Here is a 24,358-nt window from a genome sequence, read left to right on the forward strand (position 1 = left end):
GGGACTGCAGCTCAAGAAACCATACGTTGAAGAAAGGGCTACAAATATTGCGGGACTGCCAAAGTTTCAAGTATGGAGGGCACTCTCGGATGGAAAATGAAGCAGAACGTTGGTGCAAAGGAAGCCGTTCAAAAGCAGAAAGGAGCAGCAAAGTGAACAATACAACAATAATCTGCAAAAATTATAAGACATACACGTGTGGTAAACACAGCAAAAACCAATTGTATGTTCCAACTGTGAAGTAGACTCCGAAGAAACTGGTTAATAATTCTTCTCACAAAACTGTGTTATGCACCTAAGCTCAAGTTTTTGTAATACACTCCTGGAAATGGAAAAAAGAACACATTGACACCGGTGTGTCGACCCACCATACTTGCTCCGGACACTGCGAGAGGGCTGTACAAGCAATGATCACACGCACGGCACAGCGGACACACCAGGAACCGCGGTGTTGGCCGTCGAATGGCGCTAGCTGCGCAGCACTTGTGCACCGCCGCCGTCAATGTCAGCCAGTTTGCCGTGGCATACGGAGCTCCATCGCAGTCTTTAACACTGGTAGCATGCCGCGACAGCGTGGACGTGAACAGTATGTGCAGTTGACGGACTTTGAGCGAGGGCGTATAGTGGGCATGCGGGAGGCCGGGTGGACGTACCGCCGAATTGCTCAACACGTGGGGCGTGAGGTCTCCACAGTACATCGATGTTGTCGCCAGTGGTCGGAGGAAGGTGCACGTGCCCGTCGACCTGGGACCGGACCGCAGCGACGCACGGATGCACGCCAAGACCGTAGGATCCTACGCAGTGCCGTAGGGGACCGCACCGCCACTTCCCAGCAAATTAGGGACACTGTTGCTCCTGGGGTATCGGCGAGGACCATTCGCAACCGTTACCGTGAAGCTGGGCTACGGTCCCGCACACCGTTAGGCCGTCTTCCACTCACGCCCCAACATCGTGCAGCCCACCTCCAGTGGTGTCGCGACAGGCGTGAATGGAGGGACGAATGGAGACGTGTCGTCTTCAGCGATGAGAGTCGCTTCTGCCTTGGTGCAAATGATGGTCGTATGCGTGTTTGGAGCCGTGCAGGTGAGCGCCACAATCAGGACTGCATACGACCGAGGCACACAGGGCCAACACCCGGCATCATGGTGTGGGGAGCGATCTCCTACACTAGCCGTACATCTCTGGTGATCGTCGAGGGGACACTGAATAGTGCACTGTACATCCAAACCGTCATAGAACCCATCGTTCTACCATTCCTAGACCGGCAAGGGAACTTGCTGTTCCAACAGGACAATGCAAGTCCGCATGTATCCCGTGCCACCCAACGTGCTCTAGAAGGTGTAAGTCAACTACCCTGGCCAGCAAGATCTCCGGATCTGTCCCCCATTGAGCATGTTTGGGACTGGATGAAGCGTCGTCTCACGCGGTCTGCACGTCCAGCACGAACGCTGGTCCAACTGAGGCGCCAGGTGGAAATGGCATGGCAAGCCGTTCCACAGGACTACATTCAGCATCTCTACGATCGTCTCCATGGGAGAATAGCAGCCTGCATTGCTGCGATAGGTGGATATACACTGTACTAGTGCCGACATTGTGCATGCTCTGTTGCCTGTGTCTATGTGCCTGTGGTTCTGTCAGTGTGATCATGTGATGTATGTGACCCCAGGAATGTGTCAATAAAGTTTCCCCTTCCTGGGACAATGAATTCACGGTGTTCTTATTTCAATTTCCAGGAGTGTATTTTTAATTATCGTGAAGTACTATAACTACTTTAACTACTAACTTTTCTCAAGATAATTAGACTTAGTAAACTTAAATGACGACATGGATGAAAGATATAAAATGTATGCTTGAAAATATTCAGATTCTGGATTATGCATCAATATATCTTTCAAAAATGTGTTATTAATTCAAGAACAATTAATGAATTTTATTTATATTTTAAATTTTTTGTGGGGGCAAAAAGTACCCTCGTCCCCTTTTGGTAATACACTTTACTGAAAATGGCTTGGTATTGCGAGAGTTAACATACAAACGAAAAACTTCCTGCTGCCAAGTGCCGCGAAATTTTGAATCCGCATCCGCTTCCTCCAGCTCCCCCTCCCTGATGATGCCCTCCTCCCCTCCATCTACCCTCCTATCAACTATGATCCTCCCCTCCCACTTACTGTGTTTTTTCCTTTGGGCACCCTCCCTCCCTTCTCTCCTCCTTCCCTCCCTTCTCCCTTTCTTCCCACTCCTCCCTGGGGCTTCCCCTACCCCTGTCCCTCTACTCCTCCTCCCATCTCCTCTGCCATTGGCATCCATGCTCTCCCCTCTCCCCCCTCCCCCTCCCCCTCTTCCCCTCTTGGCAGGTCCCCAGATTCGCACACGTCACGTGGACATTCGCGCGCCGGATATCATCGCCATCCATTTCTCGTGTGTGCCGTCGTGGTCTGTGTTCAGTGTTCACCCTCACGCTCCATCGTTCGCGTGTACCATCAAAGTCATCAGTGCTTGTGCGTCGTGTCAACAGTTTGTTTTCTGGATTGTCATCGAGTGTATCTACCGTTTTTTCCCAGCCGATTTGTTCCAACTCATGTGTCTTCTCTGTTTTACCATTGTAATATCTTGGGCTGAAGAGCGGCGTAATGTGCTGCTGCCAGCCTACCTGTTGTAGTACGGATATTAAAATCACAATAAAGAAAAAAAAAATCTCAGTCAGCGAGTCAAATCGTTGCTTGATTCTTGACATATCGCCTCGACAACAGACAGCGTGTTTACCGTTCCTTGTTTTCATTACTAATGGACGTCTTGGATTCGTTTGGTTGTCTGTCATTCAGTTGCTTCTTGCGTGTTGTCGTCGTAAGGTCTCTCTCCATCATCCGTCGTTGTTTCGTGTCCGTCCTTTCCGTTCGTTCGTTCGTTTGTTTGTTCGCGGGCCGCTCTCCGTTTGGTCCTGCCCCACTTTCTCGGCCACCTCGCGGCTGTTCCGATCGCGGTTACGACAGGTTACAACAAACTTCCAGACTACAGGAACCTGTCGAGTATGAAAACTGTGGGGGGGACTGGAGTATATCCAACAAAACAATTGAAGATGGTGGATATAGGTTATACTCTGAGATAAAGAGTGAAGAGTGGAAATTGCGGCAGGCCTCAAACTAATATGTGGAGTAAAGAAAACTAAATAAATAAATTTGTGCAGGTCGCCGTTCTGATGGTGAATGGAGCAGTACCTTAAGGTCAGTTGCGGTCCTGTGTGGTGGCTCGTACTGCAGCAGAAGTAGCGGCGCCTCGCCGAGGCGCAGAGGGCCGTGCAGCGTGACGTTGATAGCGAGTGACGTCACAGCGCCGCGGCTGGGCAGCGCCGCAGTCACGTTGAGTGGAGCGAGCCAGGCGGGGCGCGAACCCACGGACCGCAGGCCGCCGTCCAGGCGACGTGGGCCCGACCACGCCACCATTGCGACCACCCCTGGTGGACCGCCTGCAAAAGGGATGTGGCACAGCCGTAACCAGCGACTCAGCTAGCGATACTACGTACTCGTTCACACAGATACGGGCGCCACATACGTGCAGCAGGCAGCGAGCACACCGTCACAGTACAGAGACGCGCCCTCCTCCGTGCCATCACGTCACATGCCATGTCGTAATCCCTCGCTCTCTGCGGCCGTGTATTATTGGGTTTCGAAAAAGACGATCGTGTGAAACCCAGCTCGCGCTATTCGTCCACGACACTCAGAGGGACACAGACACGGATTCCCAGGTAGACGCCGTGTTTCTTGACTTCCGGAAGGCGTTCGATACAGTTCCCCACAGTCGTTTAATGAACAAAGTAACAGCATATGGACTATCAGATCAATTGTGTGATTGTATTGAGGAGTTCCTAGATAACAGAACGCAGTATGTCATTCTCAATGGAGAGAAGTCTTCCGAAGTAAGAGTGATTTCAGGTGTGCCGCAGGGGAGTGTCGTAGGACCGTTGCTATTCACACTATACATAAATGACCCTGTGGATGACATCGGAAGTTCACTGAGGCTTTTTGCTGATGATGCTGTGGTATATCGAGAGGTTGTAACAACAGGAAACTGTACTGAAATGCAGGAGGATCTGCAGCGAATTGACGCATGGTACAGGGAATAGCAACTGAATCTCAGTGTAGACAAGTGTAATGTGCTGCGAATACATAGAAAGAAAGATCCCTTATTATTTAGCTACAATATAACAGGTCAGCAACTGGAAGCAGTTAATTCCATAAATTATCTGGGAGTACGCATTAGGATTGATTTAAAATGGAATGATCATATAAAGTTGGTCGTCGGTAAGGCAGATGCCAGACAGATTCATTCGAAGAATCCTAAGGAAATGCAATCCGAACACAAAGGAAGTACGTTACAGTACGCTTGTTGGCTCACTGCTTGAATACTGCCCAGTAGTGTGGGATCCGTACCAGATAGGGTTGATAGAAGAGATAGAGAAGATCCAACGCAGAGCAGCGCGCTTCGTTACAGGATCATTTAACAATCGCGAAAGCGTTACGGAGATGATAGATAAACTCCAGTGGAAGAGTGCGGGAGAGACGCTCATAAGCTCGGTACGGGCTTTTGCTGAAGTTTCGAGAATATACCTGCACCGAGGATTCAAGCAGTATGTTGCTCCCTCCTACGTATATCTCGCGAAGAGACCATGGAAATAAAATCAGAGAGATTAGAAAAAAATGGTTCAAATGGCTCTGAGCACTATGGGACTCAACTTCTGTGGTCATCAGTCCCCTAGAACTTAGAACTACTTAAACCTAACTAACCTAAGGACATCACACACATCCATGCCCGAGGCAGGATTCGAACCTGCGACCGTAGCAGTCGCACGGTTCCGGACTGCGCGCCTAGAACCGCGAGACCACCGCGGCCGGCAGAGAGATTAGAGCCCACACAGAGGCATACCGACAATCCTTTTTTCCATGAACAATACGAGACTGGAATAGTAGGGAGAACCGATAGAGTTACTCATGGTACCCTCCGCCAGTGCGGAGTATGGATGTAGATGTAGATGTAGATGTTATTCAATCTAAATGTTACAACAGACATGCCAGCTGCACTCTTGTTCAGAACACGAGCTTGAACGATGTTTGATGTCTGGCTGGATGTTTCGTATCAGTACGAGTGACAGTCTTTTTTAAAAGGACTGTCGGTACTTCAGTGTTCATTCTTTCCACAACTACAGTCAGCCAGAAGTTGGTGTTGCGTGCCGAACTCTCAACAAATACCAAACTTTTAACTACTGATTCTACTGAAATAAAGATAACAGAACATGTTCCCAGTAGGTATCTCCAGTAATGAAGAATAAAAATCTTCCCCCTGCTCTTGCAAGGTAGCATCTACAGTATCCTCTGCCCAGCATCAGTTTGTGACCAAACGGAATGCGTCCTGAGAACTTACGGTCAACACTATTGACACTTAACAACCATGATCCAAAGTATGTTATAAGCAGCTTGTTTGAGGTTTTTTATCTTTCAGCCTAAAAAGTCTCTGTATAAGCCTTTTCCCCGTCAGTGCCAACTTATGAATCTCCTGTCAAAATTCTGACTTAATTTTGAAACAGAACGTCTATTTTAATTGAAGTATAGAACTGCAGACAATCACGATGTGTAATTAATAACTGTAAGCCCTATCCATTCCAACACAGATTAAACAGATTAGAAAGAGGGGAAAGGGGAACATATTGTTCTCACGTTTCAGATCTAGACTCAAATCACGTTTGGATAATTGCACACATCTTCAACACACACAATGTAAACCACAACAGCAGCACTCAGCAACATTTAATTGTCACATTTGAAACAAAACTCATAAAATCTACCGTTTTAAAGAACAATGTATATATATTCGGAAATGTGGGCGAGGATTCGTAAAGCCTTTACAGTCAAGGCATATCCACACTTCTTGCTGGTGATCCTGCAAAATGGAAATTGGAAATTTGTGGTAAGGCCTACGGGACCAAACTGCTCAGGTCATCGGTCCCTAGACTTATCCACTACTTAATGTAACTTAAACTAACTTATGCTAAGAACACACACACACACACACACACACACACACATGCCCGAGGGAGGACTCGAACCCCCGACGGGGGGGAGCCGCGCGAACCGTGACAAGGCGCCTGAGACCGCACGGCTACCCCGCGCAGCTGGTGATCCCGCTTCCAATGTTGGAAAGACATTTCTTTTTTAGTACGAAGTGTAATGCGGCTTCTACATGATAACGCTTCAGCTAACTGTCCTCTTGTGTCTGGGGCTAGACAACGTTCTCCCTTGTCTGGTGTTTTCTGATGTAAGCTTCCAATCGTTGAAACATAAACTGTCAATAATCTTTTCTCTCCACCTTGAAGTGCATGGACAAGGAAAGTGAAAGAAAGTATGGAAAAAGCAAAAACAAAATATATTAATATACCTAACACTCTGTTGGAAAATCATCGGCATTCCGAACAGCTTCCAACCGTCTATGGATGGTTACATCATTCCCTTATGGTTTTGAGCGTAATCTTATATCATTCTTCCTGCAAAATAGATGCAACTTCAGCTAAGAATAATGGAGATGGACAGCGATTAGCATCCTAATTCCCACAGCAGACCACAAGGCTAAATAATACTGATCTGGTGACTGTGACGGTCAGGGGAAATGCAATAAATGATCCTCGTGCTCATGAAACCAGTCCTGGACGATGCGACCTGTGTGAACAAGGGGAGTGTTACAGAACATAGTGTCACCACTGGGGAACAAATATTGGACAACGCGATGGACCCGCCGTGATTCCTTCTTGGCAGGCAAACGCGACTAGAAGTTGGAAATACTGTGCAACAATACTCATTCAACCAAATGACGGTCTTTCATTGCTCCACAGTCCTGGTGGCTTCATGTTCTCTGGCTACGGGCATTTGCATCACTGATGAATGGTTTTGGAATTACAGCTGGCACTTAAATTCCCTGCTAATGGACATCCCTTCGCTTTGTTTCAGTGCTGGTACGGTTCGCGAGTGCGACATTCAGTTCTGCAGTGACTTTTGGAGTCCTCGTCCTCTTATTTTTCCAATGGCTCTGAGCACTATGGGATTTAACATCTATGGTCATCAGTCCCCTAGAACTACTTAAACCTAACTAACCTAAGGACATAACACAATACCCAGTCATCACGAGGCAGAGAAAATACTTGACCCCGACGGGAATCGAACCCGGGAACCCGGGCGGGGGAAGCGAGAACGCTACCACACAACGACGAGCAGCGGACCCTCTTATTTTTCATTACAATCCCGTTCAATGGTCGTTCGTCACTAGCACTTAACAAGCGCGTTCGTCCGCGTTGTAACTTTTTCCGCTTTCCCTGTACGAGATCGAAATTTCCATACGGTGCCTCTTGAAACACCAAACTCTTCGGCTATCTTGATTACGAAAGCACGTACCATACGAACATAAAAATAGACCTGAGAGAAGATCAGTTTGGCTTCAGGGTTGTAGTCGATGCTAGTTGCCCAGCAAGAGGATCGAGAGCACTCCCGAGAGGGTGCGGGCTGTGCACACGCGAGACTTGAAACCGCTCGCCACGCCAGTTTGACGAGTTCTGTTTTCGGACTCATGTGGGAGCAGACCAACCTATGAACCATGGACCTTGCCGTTGGTGGGGAGGCTTGCGTGCCTCAGCAATACAGATGGCCGTACTGTAGGTGCAACCACAGCGGAGGGGTATCTGTTGAGATGCCAGACAAACGTGTGGTTCCTGAAGAAGGGCAGCAGCCTTTTCAGTAGCTGCAGGGGCAAAAGTCTGAATTGTTGACTGTTCTGGCCTTGTAACACTAACCGAAAAGGCCTTACTGTGCTGGTACTGCGAACGGCTGAAAGCAAGGGGAAACTACAGCCGTAATTGTTCCCGAGGGCATGCAGCTTTACTGTATGGTTAAAGGATGATGGCATCCTCTTCGGTAAAATATTCCGGACGTAAAATAGCCCCCCATTCGGATCTCTGGGCGGGGACTACTCAAGAGCTGAGGGTATTAGATTAGGAAATGAGGCGCTTAAAGTAGCAAGTGAGTTTTATTATTTGGGGAACAAAGTAACTGATGATGGTCGAAGTAGAGAGGATGTAAGATGTGGACAGACAATGGAAAGGAAAGTGAATCTGAAGAAGAAAATTTGTTGATATCGAATATAGATGTAAGTGACAGGAAGTCATTTCTGAAAGTATTTGAATGGAGTGTGGCCATGTATGGAAGTGAAATGTGGACGATAAATAGTTTGGACAAGAAGAGCATAGACGCTTTCGAAATGTGGTGCCACAGAAGAATGCTGAAGATTAGATGGGTAGATCACGTAACTAATGAGGAAGTATTGAATGGAATTGAGGAGAAGAGGAGTTTGTGGCACAACGTGACTAGAAGAAGGGATCGGTTGGTAGCATATGTTCTGAGGCATCAAGGGATCTTCAATTTAGTATTTGAGGGTAGCGTGGAGGGTAAAAATCGCAGATTCAGAAGGATGTTTGTTGGAGTAGGTACTGGTAGATGAATAAGCTTGCACAGGATAGAGCAACATGAGAGCTGCTGGACTGAAGACAACAACAACAACAACAACATGGGAGCGGATGGGAAGAGGCTGAGCTGGGCAAACACAGCATACCGCGGCAGTGTGGGCCCACAGGAGGAAGTAAACGTTGTGACTGTAGGCTGCTAGGCTGCAATAAGCAGGGGCCTAGGTGCCTATTCTGTATCGTCCCGCCATTGTGTCGATCGTTTCGGTACTCAATAGCACCGAACGGTCTAGTACTCTAATTAGAGTGTGTTCATACTGTTCGGGTCTAGAGAACCGAAGCGCTGTTGTCGGTTCATGTCGCGCAAGCCAATCAAAAGCAAGCGGCCGCAGATCCGTGCATGCGCACTACAGCGCACACAGCGCCACGAACACAAAGCGGCTAGCAGACGGCACAGGCGCGCTATTCTTCCAAGTACCGAAGATTGCGTTTACGTTGCCATAACGGATGACGCCGAATTCCATCGAGCTGACGTGCCCGCCTTCATCGCCCTTGCCTCCTCCTTAACAGTATCAGAAGCAGTGTATCCTTTTCCATGATTCTCAGCTGAAATTCATAAAAAATTTTACAGTTTCTTTGACCGCATGTTTCCATGCATGCATAATAACGATAGCGTATTTGACTGTATTCTGCAGATTGTCGAAAATGCCGCATTATGTCATTTTATTCCTATTCACACTGACATCGTGTTTTGGAATTTACGTTTCGGGAAATTAGTTAGGAATAGTGTGTAGTACCACATTGTACCAATAAAACTATAAAAACACCCGAAAAATTGATTTAGAGTTTTAAAGAATAAGAATATAAACAGAATGTGGTTATAACACGCTCCTAGAGACCCAAATGATTAAGTAGCCCACTTACCTGTATGATGCGTCAACGATTTGGGTCTTAAAAACAAAAATTGAAAAAAAGGCATTTTCGAGAGCTCCTGCAGTTCGTCGAAGTTTATAACATGGATCTCATGAATGAAAATGTTTCGTATATAGTGCTACAGTCGAAAGATACTGCGGCAGAGATCTTTCATCTCTGTCTACTGTGGTTGAGGATTCGATCGCAGATAAATACTTGTGAAAGCAAGATTATGAAGATGACTGCTACTGGTTACATTCCCAGTCATTTTAGTTGTGCTCGTAGTTGCCTGTCTAACCGCATAATCGGAAATCGCTACATATTCGCAATTATTGCGGACAAGAAAAAATATAAAGGTCACTGTCGGTTGTTTCACTCACAGCAATTTCATCTCTAACAATTTCATATTTCTTATTTTAAACACACAGAAACACGAAATCATTACTGAGGAAGTGCGTTCTTACATGTAAGTAACAACGAATATTGCAGAAAAATCTTAACTTACACGAATAACAAAGTCTCAGAACGTGTTGCATATGCACTCCTGGAAATGGAAAAAAGAACACATTGACACCGGTGTGTCAGACCCACCATACTTGCTCCGGACACTGCGAGAGGGCTGTACAAGCAATGATCACACGCACGGCACAGCGGACACACCAGGAACCGCGGTGTTGGCCGTCGAATGGCGCTAGCTGCGCAGCACTTGTGCACCGCCGCCGTCAATGTCAGCCAGTTTGCCGTGGCACACGGAGCTCCATCGCAGTCTTTAACACTGGTAGCATGCCGTGACAGCGTGGACGTGAACCGTATGTGCAGTTGACGGACTTTGAGCGAGGGCGTATAGTGGGCATGCAGGAGGCCGAGTGGAAGTACCGCCGTATTCCTCAACACGTGGGGCGTGATGTCTCCACAGTACTTCGATGTTGTCGCCTGTGGTCGGCGGAAGGTGCACGTGCCCGTCGACCTCCCGTCGACCTGGGACCGGACCGCAGCGACGCACGGATGCACGCCAAGACCGTAGGATCCTACGCAGTGCCGTAGGTGACCGCACCCCCACGTCCCAGTAAATTAGGGACACTGTTGCTCCTGGGGTATCGGCGAGGATCATTCGCAACCGTTTCCATGAAGCTGGGCTACGGTCCCGCACACCGTTAGGCCGTCTTCCGCTCACGCCCCAACATCGTGCAGCCCGCCTCCAGTGGTGTCGCGACAGGCGTGAATGGAGGGACGAATGGAGACGTGTCGTCTTCAACGATGGGAGTCGCTTCTGCCTTGGTGCCAATGATGGTCGTATGCGTGTTTGGCGCCGTGCAGGTGAGCGCCACAATCAGGACTGCATACGACCGAGGCACACAGGGCCAACACCCGGCATCATGGTGTGGGGAGCGATCTCCTACACTAGCCGTACATCTCTGGTGATCGTCGAGGGGACACTGAATAGTGCACTGTACATCCAAACCGTCATAGAACCCATCGTTCTACCATTCCTAGACCGGCAAGGGAACTTGCTGTTCCAACAGGACAATGCAAGTCCGCATGTATCCCGTGCCACCCAACGTGCTCTAGAAGGTGTAAGTCAACTACCCTGGCCAGCAAGATCTCCGGATCTGTCCCCCATTGAGCATGTTTGGGACTGGATGAAGCGTCGTCTCACGCGGTCTGCACGTCCAGCACGAACGCTGGTCCAACTGAGGCGCCAGGTGGAAATGGCGTGGCAAGCCGTTCCGCAGGACTACATCCAGCATCTCTTCGATCGTCTCCATGGGAGAATAGCAGCCTGCATTGCTGCGATAGGTGGATATACACTGTACTAGTGCCGACATTGTGCATGCTCTGTTGCCTGTGTGTATGTGCCTGTAGTTCTGTCAGTGTGATCATGTGATGTATCTGACCCCAGGAATGTGTCAATTAAGTTTCCCCTTCCTGGGACAATGAATTCACGGTGTTCTTATTTCAATTTCCAGGAGTGTATGAAGAGGAAAAAAAAAAAAAACTTGCATCGACCCATGCACGATGCCGGGACCTTTTGTACCGCATTCCCGCGCGCTAACCAATTGGCCACGCCAAACAACAAATACACAATGCTCTTTTGTTGTAGTATTGTGGAGAGGAACGTAGGCTGACTTCGTTGCCAAATGGTGCTGCGGAAGTCACACATGCGTGATAGTTTGGAAGGTTTCCAATATCAGGCTTCACATAATTGCTTTCCATTGATACTTGGAAGTTGTAAATACGTTTTGATAATTACTAGCTAACCTATTTGTGGGAAAAAGTACACAAAGGCACTAGTAACGTCGTTCACACTCATGTAATATACGTAAGCAGAGCCGATGTCTTGATATTTAATTATCTTTAAGCTCTTATTTGCATAAAAATAACACTTATTTTCGGAGAATAATGACCAAAAACTTTTTTTTATGTAATCATTCACAGTAATAACTTAACCTAATCATATTCCTAACAAAGGAAAATAGTCTTTTACGTACTCACTTTCCAACTGTATGCGTCCTCTGGTGATTCCTTAGTGACACAATCACTAAATCCAAAGCTATAACCGCTGAATATGTTTAAAAAAACAAATTATAGGTGTACATAAACCACAGCTCACCAATGGACTGGGCCACACCGAAATCCAAAACCACTCAGTACAATTGTCGTAAAATTGGTGGGAGATCCGTTCGGTAACAAGTCTCAGAAGCTTACTGAACAGGATATTTCGATAAAGAACCGAAAATGTCTTCCCTACCGAGACTAAACTACTACACCGATTGTATGATTTGGTGAAGGCTGCCGGTCTTGCTTACGAGATGAAGGCAGAGCTCACCATCTGCAGCATCGTTGACAGAACCGACTGCGGACCTTTGGTGCAGAGCCGGGTGGAGGGTCTGAATCAGAGGCTCAGACGGTTTTGCGACCGTATTGGCTGCAGATTCCTTGACTTGCGCCATAGGGTGGTGGGGTTTCGGGTTCCGCTGAATAGGTCAGGAGTTCACTACACTCAGCTGGCGGCTACACGGGTAGCGGAGGCTGTGTGGCGTGGACTGGGCGGTTTTTTAGGTTAGAAGGCCTCGGGAAAGTGCGGGATGGGCTGCAATGTCAAAGGGTGCTTGGCAATTACAGGACGTGCTTGGATCAAGGAACAGTCGGAATTATAGTTGTAAATTGTTGTAGTTGCGCTGGAAAAGTCCCTGAGCTTCAAGCGCTAATAGAAAGCACAGAAGCTGATATCGTTATAGGTACAGAAAGCTGGCTAAAGCCTGAAATAAGTTCTGCAGAAATTTTTACGAAGTCTCAGACGGTGTTCAGGAAAGATAGATTAGGCAGAATTGGTGGTGGAGTGTTGGTGTCTGTCAGTAGTGGTTTATCTTGTAGTGAAGTCGAAGTAGATACTCTGTGCGAATTGGTGTGGGTGGAGGTTATACTTACCAGCCGAATTAAGTTAATAATTGGCTCCTTCTACCGACCCCCAGACTCCGATGATACAGTTGCGGAACAGTTCAGAGAAAGTTTGAGTCTCGTAACAAATAAATACCCCACTCATACGGTTATAGTTGGTGGGGACTTCAACCTACCCTCGGTATGTTGGCAAAAATACTTGTTCAAAACCGGTGGTAGGCACAAAACGTCTTCCGAGATTGTCCTAAATGCATTCTCCGAAAATTATTTAGAGCAGTTAGTCCACGAACCCACGCGAATTGTAAATGGTTGCGAAAACACACTTGACCTCTTGGCCACAAACAATCCAGAGCTGATAGAGAGCATCATGACTGATACAGGGATTAGTGATCACAAGGTCATTGTAGCTAGGCTCAATACCATTTCTTCCAAATCCATCAGAAACAAACGCAAAATAATTTTATTTAAAAAAGCGGATAAAGTACCACTAGAAGCCTTCCTAAAAGACAATTTCCATTCCTTCCGAACTGACTATGCGAATGTAGACGAGATGTGGCTCAAATTCAAAGATATAGTAGCAACAGCAATTGAGATATTCATACCTCATAAATTGGTAAGAGATGGAACGGATCCCCCGTGGTACACAAAAAAGGTCCGAACGCTGTTGCAGAGGCAACGGAAAAAGCATGCGAAGTTCAGAAGAACGCGAAATCCTGAAGATGGGCTAAAATTTACAGACGCGCGAAATTTGGCACGTACTTCGATGCGAGATGCCTTTAATAGGTTCCACAACGAAACAGTCTCGAAATTTGGTAGAAAATCCGAAGAAATTCTGGTCGTATGTAAAGTACACAAGCGGCAAGACGCAGTCAATACCTTCGCTGCGCAGTGCCGATGGTACTGTTATCGACGACTGCGCCGCTAAAGCGGAGTTATTGAACGCAGTTTTCCGAAATTCCTTCACCAGGGAAGACGAATGGAATATTCCAGAATTTGAAACACGAACATCTGCTAGCATGAGTTTCTTAGAAGTAGATACCTTAGGGGTTGCGAAGCAACTCAAATCGCTTGATACGGGCAAGTCTTCAGGTCCAGATTGTATACCGATTAGGTTCCTTTCAGATTACGCTGATACTATAGCTCCCTACTTAGCACTCATATACAACCGCTCGCTCACCGATAGATCTGTACCTACAGATTGGAAAATTGCGCAGGTCGCACCAGTGTTCAAGAAGGGTAGTAGGAGTAATCCATTTAACTACAGACCTATATCATTGACGTCGGTTTGCAGTAGGGTTTTGGAGCATATACTGTATTCAAACATTATGAATCACCTCGAAGGGAACGATCTATTGACACGTAATCAGCATGGCTTCAGAAAACATCGCTCTTGTGCAACGCAGCTAGCTCTTTATTCGCACGAAGTAATGGCCGCTATCGACAGGGGATCTCAAGTTGATTCCGTATTTCTAGATTTCCGGAAAGCTTTTGACACCGTTCCTCACAAGCGACTTCTAATCAAGCTGCGGAGCTATGGGGTATCGTCTCAGTTGTGCGACTGGATTCGTGATTTCCTGTCAGGAAGGTCGCAGTTCGTAGTAATAGACGGCAAATCATCGAGTAAAACTGAAGTGATATCAGGTGTTCCCCAGGGAAGCGTCCTGGGACCTCTACTGTTCCTGATCTATATAAATGACCTGGGTGACAATCTGAGCAGTTCTCTTAGGTTGTTCGCAGATGATGCTGTAATTTACCGTCTAGTAAGGTCATCCGAAGACCAGTATCAGCTGCAAAGCGATTTAGAAAAGATTGCTGTATGGTGTGTCAGGTGGCAGTTGACGCTAAATAACGAAAAGTGTGAGATGATCCACATGAGTTCCAAAAGAAATCCGTTGGAATTCGATTACTCGATAAATAGTACAATTCTCAAGGCTGTCAATTCAACTAAGTACCTGGGTGTTAAAATTACAAACAACTTCAGTTGGAAGGACCACATAGATAATATTGTCGGGAAGGCGAGCCAAAGGTTGCGTTTCATTGGCAGGACACTTAGAAGATGCAACAAGTCCACTAAAGAGACAGCTTACACTACACTCGTTCGTCCTCTGTTAGAATATTGCTGCGCGGTGTGGGATCCTTACCAGGTGGGATTGACGGAGGACATCGAGAGGGTGCAAAGAAGGGCAGCTCGTTTTGTATTATCGCGTTATAGGGGAGAGAGTGTGGCAGATATGATACACGAGTTGGGATGGAAGTCATTACAGCATAGACGTTTTTCGTCGCGGCGAGACCTTTTTACGAAATTTCAGTCACCAACTTTCTCTTCCGAATGCGAAAATATTTTGTTGAGCCCAACCTACATAGGTAGGAATGATCATCAAAATAAAATAAGAGAAATCAGAGCTCGAACAGAAAGGTTTAGGTGTTCGTTTTTCCCGCTCGCTGTTCGGGAGTGGAATAGTAGAGAGATAGTATGATTGTGGTTCGATGAACCCTCTGCCAAGCACTTAAATGTGAATTGCAGAGTAGTCATGTAGATGTAGATGTAGATACAGAATAGGGCCCACAGGAGAAAGCGAACGTTGCGACTATAGGCTGCTAGGCTGCAACCAATGGTAGTGCCTTTTTGGAAGCATGCTGGGTCAACCTTGTTCAGCCCCGGCAATCATAGGAGGAAGAAACTACGGTGAGCACGTTTCTGAACACTTGCTTCAGATATCTGTGCGCCTCGGGATGCACACATGTGGAGACTCTGCGAGTTCGCTTGGTCCCTTGTTTCAGCATGTGTAGATAACGCTCGTTGTAGACATTATTTCAGCAGTCTGGCGTTCCTGACCTTGTGTGATAGTGCAGGTATGAGAACATTTTTTTTTCTTTAAGCATCACGAATTCACTTGTCTTATTTGTGTTTCTGCCTTCAAATTATTTTTAATTTATTTTACTCTGTATTGTAGATATTTAACTATATTACCTAGCGCTTATGCAAAGCTTTAAATTTTTTGTTATGAAATTCCTGAGTTTAGCGGATCTTTGCTATTCAACTAACTTGAGCCAAGTTAAAGTTCTTAACACCTTTCACAAAGTTGCCGAGAGTCTTGGCTCCTTACAAGCAACCTGGTTTGCCTTGTATTTAAACTTCAGATTATCATTTCATTAACGTATTCAGCATGAATTGTTTATTTTCATAGTGTATCTATTGTATTGTAGAAGCCATTGTACTTCCGATGTTTTGGGGGTTTATTAATTCCTATCAATATTTAGAGCTTAAGAATCACTGAAGTGATTACCCTGGTTGTTAAAGTAGTTGTATTTAATTTCGTTAACTCCTTATTTGAATGTTATATTACGCCTGTGTCTACTGTAAAAAAGACGGAGAGTCGGGTAGGGTGCCACCCCCATTGCTGGTGACCCTCGGCGACTTCTCTCTGGGTGCTACTGGCTTATTGTAAAAGTTTTTCTCGGTCGTTTCAGCACATTTCGTTTCAAGTGCGCGCCTTGTCGCAGCTATTTGTGCTTTAATCCAATTAATGCACTGGGCAGAGCGAATGAAATTTTGTTCTTTTATTGTCATTATATTTATTTGGTCGCCTGGCATTTTCACTTCCAGCTCCTCTCCGCTTTGAAATGTTGACTGAAACACACTATTTGACATTCTAAAGTAGCAGGAGCAAAACTGAGAGCGAAAACTAATTTACAACTTGCACATATGGCAATTATAGAAGACTAAGTGCATGAAGGCAAGCAGTGGTTGGGAAGGGAGGTAGGGAGAGATATACCCTACCACCGGATGTTCCTCAATCTGCACGGTGAGCAAGCAGTGAGGAAAACCAAAGAAAGATTTCGAGAAGAAGATGAAGTTTAAGGAAAAGAAATAAAAACAATAAGGTTTGTCAATGATGCTGTAATTTTGTCAGTGACAGCAAAGGATTTGGAAGAGCACCTGGATGGAATAGACAGTGTCTCAAAAGCAGGATATAAGATGAACATTAACAAAAGAGATTGGTTGGTTGGTTGGTTGGGTGTGGGATTGAAGGGACCAGACTGCTAAGGTCATCGGTCCCTTGTTCCACGATAAAATCACACGAAATAAAAACTGTCAGTCGTTAAAAACGGAGAACTAAGAGAAGGGACGACACAATACAAGAAAGGCAGACAAAGACCAGACAAACGGAACTAAAATCGCACCGAGTGTGAAGGTGGTTGGCCGACCATGAAAATAAGGAAAAGCCAACCACCAAATGACATTAAAACCCACAGTTTAAAACCACAGGCCAAAGGCCCAAGTCAATACAGGAAATAAAAGGACAAACACTCAAATCATACGATAAAAACCCCCTGCCCGAATAAAACTCAACACGAGGTCCGCCATAGCAACGTCATCACATAAAAGGGCAGGGAGGGTATCAGGCAGCGCAAACGTCTGCCTGAGTCCTGTTAAAAGCGGGCAGTCCACCAAAATGTGGACCACCGTCAGAGCTGCCCCGCAGCGACATAGCGGTGGGTCCTCCCGGCGCAACAAATGGCCGTGCGTCAGCCACGTGTGGCCAACGCGCAGCCGGCAGAGGACGACAGAGTCCTTCCGAGAGGCCCGCATGGAGGAGCGCCACACACCGGTCGTCTCCTTCACCGCCCGAAGTTTGTTGGGCGTGGGCAGGGTGCGCCACTCGTCACCCCAGGCACCAAGCACTTTCTGGCGCAAAAGCGACAGGAGATCACACTCCATAAGGCCGAGTTCCAGAGCCGGTGAACTCACTGCCTGTTTAGCCAGCGTGTCAACCCGCTCATTGCCCGGGATGCCGACATGACCTGGGGTCCAAACAAAGACCACGGAGCGGCCGCAACGGGCAAGAGCATGGAGCGACTCGTGGATGGCCATCACCAGACGGGAACGAGGAAAGCACTGGTCAAGAGCTCGTAAACCACTCAGGGAGTCACTACAGATGACAAAGGACTCACCTGAGCGGGAGCGGATATACTCTAGGGCGCGATAGATGGCAACCAACTCGGCAGTGTATACACTGTTCCCGGGTGCCAGCGACCGTTGCTCACAATGATCCTCTAGAGTAAGAGCGTAACCAGTGCGACCAGAGACCATCGAACCGTCGGTATAGGTCACGGCAGATCCGGGAAACTCGGCAAGGAGAGCAACAAAGCGGCGGCGGAGGGCCGGAGGAGGGACCGAGTCTTTCGGACCCTGTGCCAAATCCAGCCGAATGCATGGTCGGTGCACACACCAAGGGGGCAGACGGAGATTGGCCCGGAAAACAGGCGGGAGAGGAAAAAACTCAATCCCACACGGTAGAGCCCGGATGCGAACCGCGATCGTACACCCTGACCGGGGCCGCCTGTCTGGAAGATGGACGATCGAGTGCGGGAACAGGAGACGGTAGTTGGGATGCCCTGGCAAGCTACAAACGTGGGCAGCATAAGCGGCCAGAAGTCGGTCGCGCCGGATCCGCAATGGAGGAACACCAGCCTCCACAAGTAAGCTGTCAACAGGGCTTGTCCGAAATGCTCCTGTGGCGAGTCGGATCCCGCAGTGATGGATGGGATCCAGCAATTGCAACGCTGATGGCGACGCCGAACCATAAGCCACACACCCATAATCAAGGCGGGACTGGATCAGCGCTTGATACAGCCGGAGAAGGGTGGACCGATCGGCACCCCATCCGGTGTGGCTAAGGCAACGGAGAGCGTTTAAATGCCGCCAGCATGTTTGTTTAAGCTGCCTAATATGAGGCAGCCAAGTCAACCGGGCATCAAATACCAGTCCCAAGAACCGATGCGTCTCTACCACAGCAAGAGGTTCACCGTCAAGGTAAAGGCGTGGCTCAGGGTGAACCGTGCGACGCCGGCAGAAATGCACAACGCAGGTCTTAGCGGCCGAAAACTGGAAGCCGTGCGCTACAGCCCACGACTGCGCCTTGCGGATAGCGCCCTGCAGCTGGCGCTCAGCAACTACAATGCCATCGGAGCTGTAGTAGAGGCAGAAGTCGTCTGCATACAACGAAGCTGCGACGGACGATCCCACCGCCTCAGCGAGCCCATTGATCGCAATTAAAAACAGGGAGACACTGAGGACAGACCCCTGTGGGACCCCGTTCTCCTGGACCCGGGAGGAACTATGGGACGCAGCAACTTGCACGCGGAAGGAACGAGACGACAGAAAATTCTGAATAAAAATCGGGAGCGGGCCCCTAAGACCCCACCCATGAAGTGTGGCCAGGATGTGATATCGCCAAGTCGTATCGTACGCCTTCCGCATGTCGAAGAAGACGGCAACCAGATGTTGGCGGCGTGCAAAGGCTGTACGGACGGCAGACTCTAGGGAGACCAGATTATCGACGGCAGAGCGGCCTTTGCGGAACCCACCCTGAGACGGAGCCAGAAGGCCTCGAGACTCGAGGAGCCAACTCAACCTCCGGCTCACCATACGTTCTAGCAACTTGCAAAGAACGTTGGTGAGGCTTATGGGGCGGTAGCTGTCCACCTCCAGCGGGTTCTTGCCAGGTTTCAACACGGGGAGGACGATGCTTTCTCGCCATTGAGAGGGGAACACACCCTCAACCCAGATGCGGTTGAAAACATCTAGGAGGCGTCGCTTGCAATTCACAGAGAGGTGTTTCAGCATCTGGCTGTGGATGCGGTCTGGCCCAGGAGCCGTATCAGGGCAAGCAGATAGGGCACTCTGGAATTCCCAGTCGCTGAAAGGAGCATTGTACGACTCCGCGTGGCGCGTGTGAAAGGAAAGCCTCCAACTTTCCAACCGCTCTTTCCGGGAGCGGAAGGCCAGTGGGTAATTCGTAGATGCGGAACACTGAGCAAAATGCGCTGCTAACCGGTCCGCAATCGTGTCGGAGTCAGTACACACCACTCCATTCAGCGAAAGCCCAGGGACAGAGACAGGCGGCCGATAGCCATGGAGTCGCCTAATCTTAGCCCAAACCTGCGATGCAGAGGTACGGACGCCAATGGTGGAAACATACCGTTCCCAGCACTCCTGCTTCCGTTGGCGAATAAGGCGTCGGGCACGGGCACGGAGCTGTTTAAAAACGATGAGGTTCTCCAAGGACGGGTGCCGCTTATGGCGTTGAAGAGCCCGCCGGCGATCTCTAATCGCCTCTGCGATCTCGGGCGCCCACCAAGGCACAGTCCTCCGCCGAGGGGACCCGGATGAACAGGGAATCGCAGATGCCGCCGCAGAAACGATGCCGGTGGTGACCGACTGAACCACCGCATCAATGGTGTCAGGGGAAGGAGGTGCGATAGTGGCGAGAGAGGAGAACAAGCCCCAATCAGCCTTATTCAGAGCCCATCTGGAGGGGCGTTCAGAAGAGTGACGCTGTGGTAGTGACAGAAAGATGGGGAAATGGTCACTACCACATAAGTCGTCATGGACACTCCAGTGGATGGATGGTGAAAGTCCGGGGCTGCAGATAGAAAGGTCGATGGCCGAAAATGTGCCATGGACGACGCTGAAATGTGTCGGCTCTCCCGTGTTTAAGAGGCAGAGGTCAAGCTGCGAGAGAGGAGTCTCGACATCTCTACCCCGGCCAGTAATCGCGGCGCTACCCCACAGGGGGTTATGGGCGTTAAAGTCGCCCAGTAATACAAAAGGAGGAGGCAGTTGTGCTATCAATGCAGCCAACACATGACGCGAGACATCACCATCTGGCGGAAGATACAAACTGCAGACAGTAATAGGCTGAGGCGTCCACATCCTTACAGCGACAGCCTCTAAAGGTGTGTGAAGAGGTACACATTCGCTGTAGACAGAGTTAAGGATGTAGACGCAGACTCCACCAGATACCCTCTCATAAGCTGCCCGGTTCTTGTAATAACCCCGATACCCACGTAGGGCAGGGGTCCGCATTGCCGGAAACCAAGTTTCCTGTAGGGCAATGCAGAGGAAAGGGTGACTGCTGATGAGTTGGCGAAGCTCAGCAAGGTGGTGGAAAAAAGCGCTGCAGTTCCACTGGAGTATTGCTTTGTACATGTCCGAAAAAGGCGTGAAGGGGCCGAGGAGGCAGATCACGCCACTGGGTCACCTGCTGCCACCGATGGAGGACCAGTACAATCTGCTTCCATGGCGTCTGAGGGTCCGGCGAGATCCAGGTCCTCAGCGGACGCCCGGATCTCCACCTTATCCCCGGACGCAGAGCCTGTAGGGAGCAGTGGGGTGGATGCCACCGCGTGGTCCTTGGCCTTAGAGGTCTTCTTCTTCGTCTTGTCTCTCTGGTCCTTGGGTTTCATTGGCTGGGAGGGCTCCAGCGAGTCAGTCTCCGGGACGGAGGAGGAGCGGGAAGCCCTGCGATCAGCCGCTGGTCTGCTTTTCTTCCATTGGCTGACGTCACCCTTCCCAGAGGCGGAAACCTGGGAAGGAAGGGACCCAAGGGACCCTTTCCGTGCTATTCGAGCAGGGGAAGTTTGAGGCTTCCCCAGCTTAGAAGTGGGGACTGATGTCCCCGATGGTTGGGGGGTTGCTGCTCCTGAGGCAGGTAGTGCAGGAGCAGCAGGGAGTGAAGTGCCCCCCACCATCAAGGGGGCAGGTGTAGCATTCCGGCTCTGAGAGGTGGCAGTCTGAGGGAGAGATAATGGGGCCGTAACAGTAGTAGCCGCGGCGTAAGAGGCAGGCATTCGAACAGGATGGAGGCGTTCGAACTTCTGCCCGGCCTCAGTGTATGTCAGGCGGTCCAGGGTCTTATACTCCATGATTTTGCGCTCTTTCTGGTAGATCCTGCAGTCCGGCGAGCAAGGTGAGTGGTGCTCTCCGCAGTTTACACAGATGGGAGGCGGAGCACATGGAGTATCGGGATGTGATGGGCGTCCACAATCTCGACATGTGAGGCTGGAAGTACAGCGGGAAGACATATGCCCGAACTTCCAGCACTTAAAGCACCGCATCGGGGGAGGGATATATGGCTTGACGTCACAACGATAGACCATCACCTTGACCTTCTCAGGTAAAGTATCACCTTCGAAGGCCAAGATGAAGGCACCGGTGGCAACCTGCTTATCCCTTGGACCACGATGTACGCGCCGGACGAAGTGAACACCTCGCCGCTCTAAATTGGCGCGAAGCTCGTCATCGGACTGCAATAGAAGGTCCCGATGGAATATTATGCCCTGGACCATATTAAGACTCTTATGGGGCGTGATTGTAACCGGAACATCCCCCAGCTTGTTACAATCGAGTAACCGGCGGGACTGGGCGGAGGACGCCGATTTGATCAAAACCGAGCCCGAGCGCATTTTGGACAGCACTCCACCTCCCCGAACTTGTCCTCTAAGTGCTCGACGAAGAACTGAGGCTTCATGGATGTAAAGGATTCACCATCAGCTCTCGTACACACCAGGTAGCGGGGCGAGTATGGTTCGCTGGCATCCTTAGTCTTTCGTTCCTCCCATGGTGTAGCCAGGGAGGGGAACGATTTGGGGTCATATGTAGTTGCGTTGTATTGAGCCCTGGAACGCTTAGAGACTGCTGGCGGCTGGCCACCAGCAAGAGATGATGTACCACGCTTCATTGCGGGTCATCCGCCCTGATGCCACCTACTCCGACCAAGGGCCCTCCCCACGGGCGCCACCCAGCCTCAGCAACGACCACCTGGCAGGATGGCCATTGCCGGGAGTCCCAATGCCCCAAGGAGATAGGCATCTACTCCTTGGCATACGTGGGGAGTTAACGGCGCTGGCATCAGCAGAGCGATCCCTGTGTAGTCAGGGGGCTACAACCAACAGGGTACATGGCGGCCCCACCACAACGGACTGGCTACCGTGCTGGATTTCAGGTGATGTAGTCCAATATCGTCATTGGCGCATAAAGCGGCACAGCATAGCAGACTGCAAGAAACCGCACCCAAGAACAAATCCACGCCCAAGAGATGGTAGGTGAGCGGGACTGCTAAGCGATGACGACAAACCTGGCTAGAGATGGTAATGCTTGATGGACACATCGCTCCTTGTAAGGCGCCCTTCCCCAATCGGCTCGCTCTTCGGAAAATTTAGAAGGATGGAGGTCAAACCCGTTAGGGGACCATCTCACAAGGCCAAAACGTTTGAGACTCCTTTTAGTCGCCTCTTACGACAGGCAGGAATACCGTGGGCCTATTCTTACCCCCGAACCCACAGGGGGGGTAACAAAAGAGAAACGAGAGCAGTGGAATGTAATCGAATTAAATCAGGCGATGCTCAGGGAATTAGTTAGGAAATGAGACACTACGAGTAGACGAGTGTAGCCATTTGGGCAGAAAAATAGCTGATGAGGGGTGAAGTAGTAACGATATAAAACGTTGACTGGCAATGGCCAAAAACAGAAGAAAAGAATTGGTGCTGATGATTCGTTGCCACCATTCCATGGGGTATCTGCGTAGGCCACAGGCGGGTATTGTGAAGGTTGCTGATTAGGCTCCTTACAAAGATAGCGTCATCCTTGAATAGGATGAATGACAAATCTCTGCACCGTGGTGGTCTGCACGAAGAACAAGCGACAAACTGTCGTCGCGTGCGCAAATCCGTAGGAGACAAAGTAAAAATTTACGAGGTGAGGATAGTGCAAACTGTCATGGAGAATATGCCACAAGATTACAAGGTTGACTGGCTTATCGCACGACGGTGGGTCACCTGCCATGTGCTGATACCGAGGTCACTGCCACAGATATTTTATCTTCAAATTCAAGTGGGGTGTACCTCCCCTGGGACGTTTCCTGTACCTTTTTCCCACTTAGCAAAATCAACTATTATATTAACATTCAGTTATTCTCTACGTTATCTCAAGACAGCTTTATTTTACTCACTGCATAAAATTTTGAAGTTAATGTTTGGTATACACGTTTACGGACAACTTTAATTTTCTCCTCCTTTCCCGTTACACATCATTCATGTTTATGAGGTGTATTCGGAGTCTAAATGATCATACAGAAAAAATCAAACTGCGACAATTAAACTGTACGTATACACCCTTCAATGAGATGCCAGTATCTCAAGGAGGCGAGAACAGAGAGACGTATGTTGCAGAAGTGCGGATTTTGGCTATTCAGGAAAAGTTCCACTTCGGAAAACTATCTCGTCATTCTGGAACTGATGAGAGAGAAAAAGGTCAGTGGCTGCCACATGAGGAGAATACAGAGGGCTGAGCCGAGGCAGAATTTGGTAGCCCAAGAAGCAGCATCTGTACTGTCCTGAACTGAATGACTGGGGCGTTACATGGAGGTAAATAAAATGTCGTGTGACTAGGACCTCCCATCGGGTAGACCGCCCGCCTGGTGCAAGTCTTTCGATTTGACGCCACTTCGGCGACTTGCGTGACGATGGGGATGAAATGAGGATGATAAGGAGAACACAACACCCAGTCCCTGAGCGGAGAAAATCTCCGACCCAGCCGGAAATCGAACCCGGGCCCTTAGGATTGACAGTCTATCACGCTGACCACTCAGCTACCGGAGGCGGACTGCATGGAGGTGAAATGATGGCCTTCCACACGTTCCCGCCAAGCTCCGGTTTGACAGCCTCCCCTGACCTCTTCAGGGAATTTAAATAGTGTGCTGCTGTGGC

At 49.0% G+C, this 24,358-nt stretch overlaps 1 protein-coding gene across 1 annotated transcript in view; it reads right to left on the reverse strand.

Moving 5' to 3' along the window:
- LOC126336761 (growth/differentiation factor 7-like) overlaps window positions 1–24,358 on the reverse strand; it is a 103,417-nt gene that overhangs the window by 26,539 nt on the left and 52,520 nt on the right. Inside the window, exon 4 of the mRNA XM_050000766.1 lies at window positions 3,216–3,463. Coding sequence (XP_049856723.1) covers window positions 3,216–3,463 — 248 coding nt within the window. The remainder of the gene's footprint in view (window positions 1–3,215; window positions 3,464–24,358) is intronic.

Source organism: Schistocerca gregaria, chromosome 2, assembly GCF_023897955.1.
Source record: "Schistocerca gregaria isolate iqSchGreg1 chromosome 2, iqSchGreg1.2, whole genome shotgun sequence".
In the NCBI taxonomy this organism is placed as follows: domain Eukaryota; kingdom Metazoa; phylum Arthropoda; class Insecta; order Orthoptera; family Acrididae; genus Schistocerca; species Schistocerca gregaria.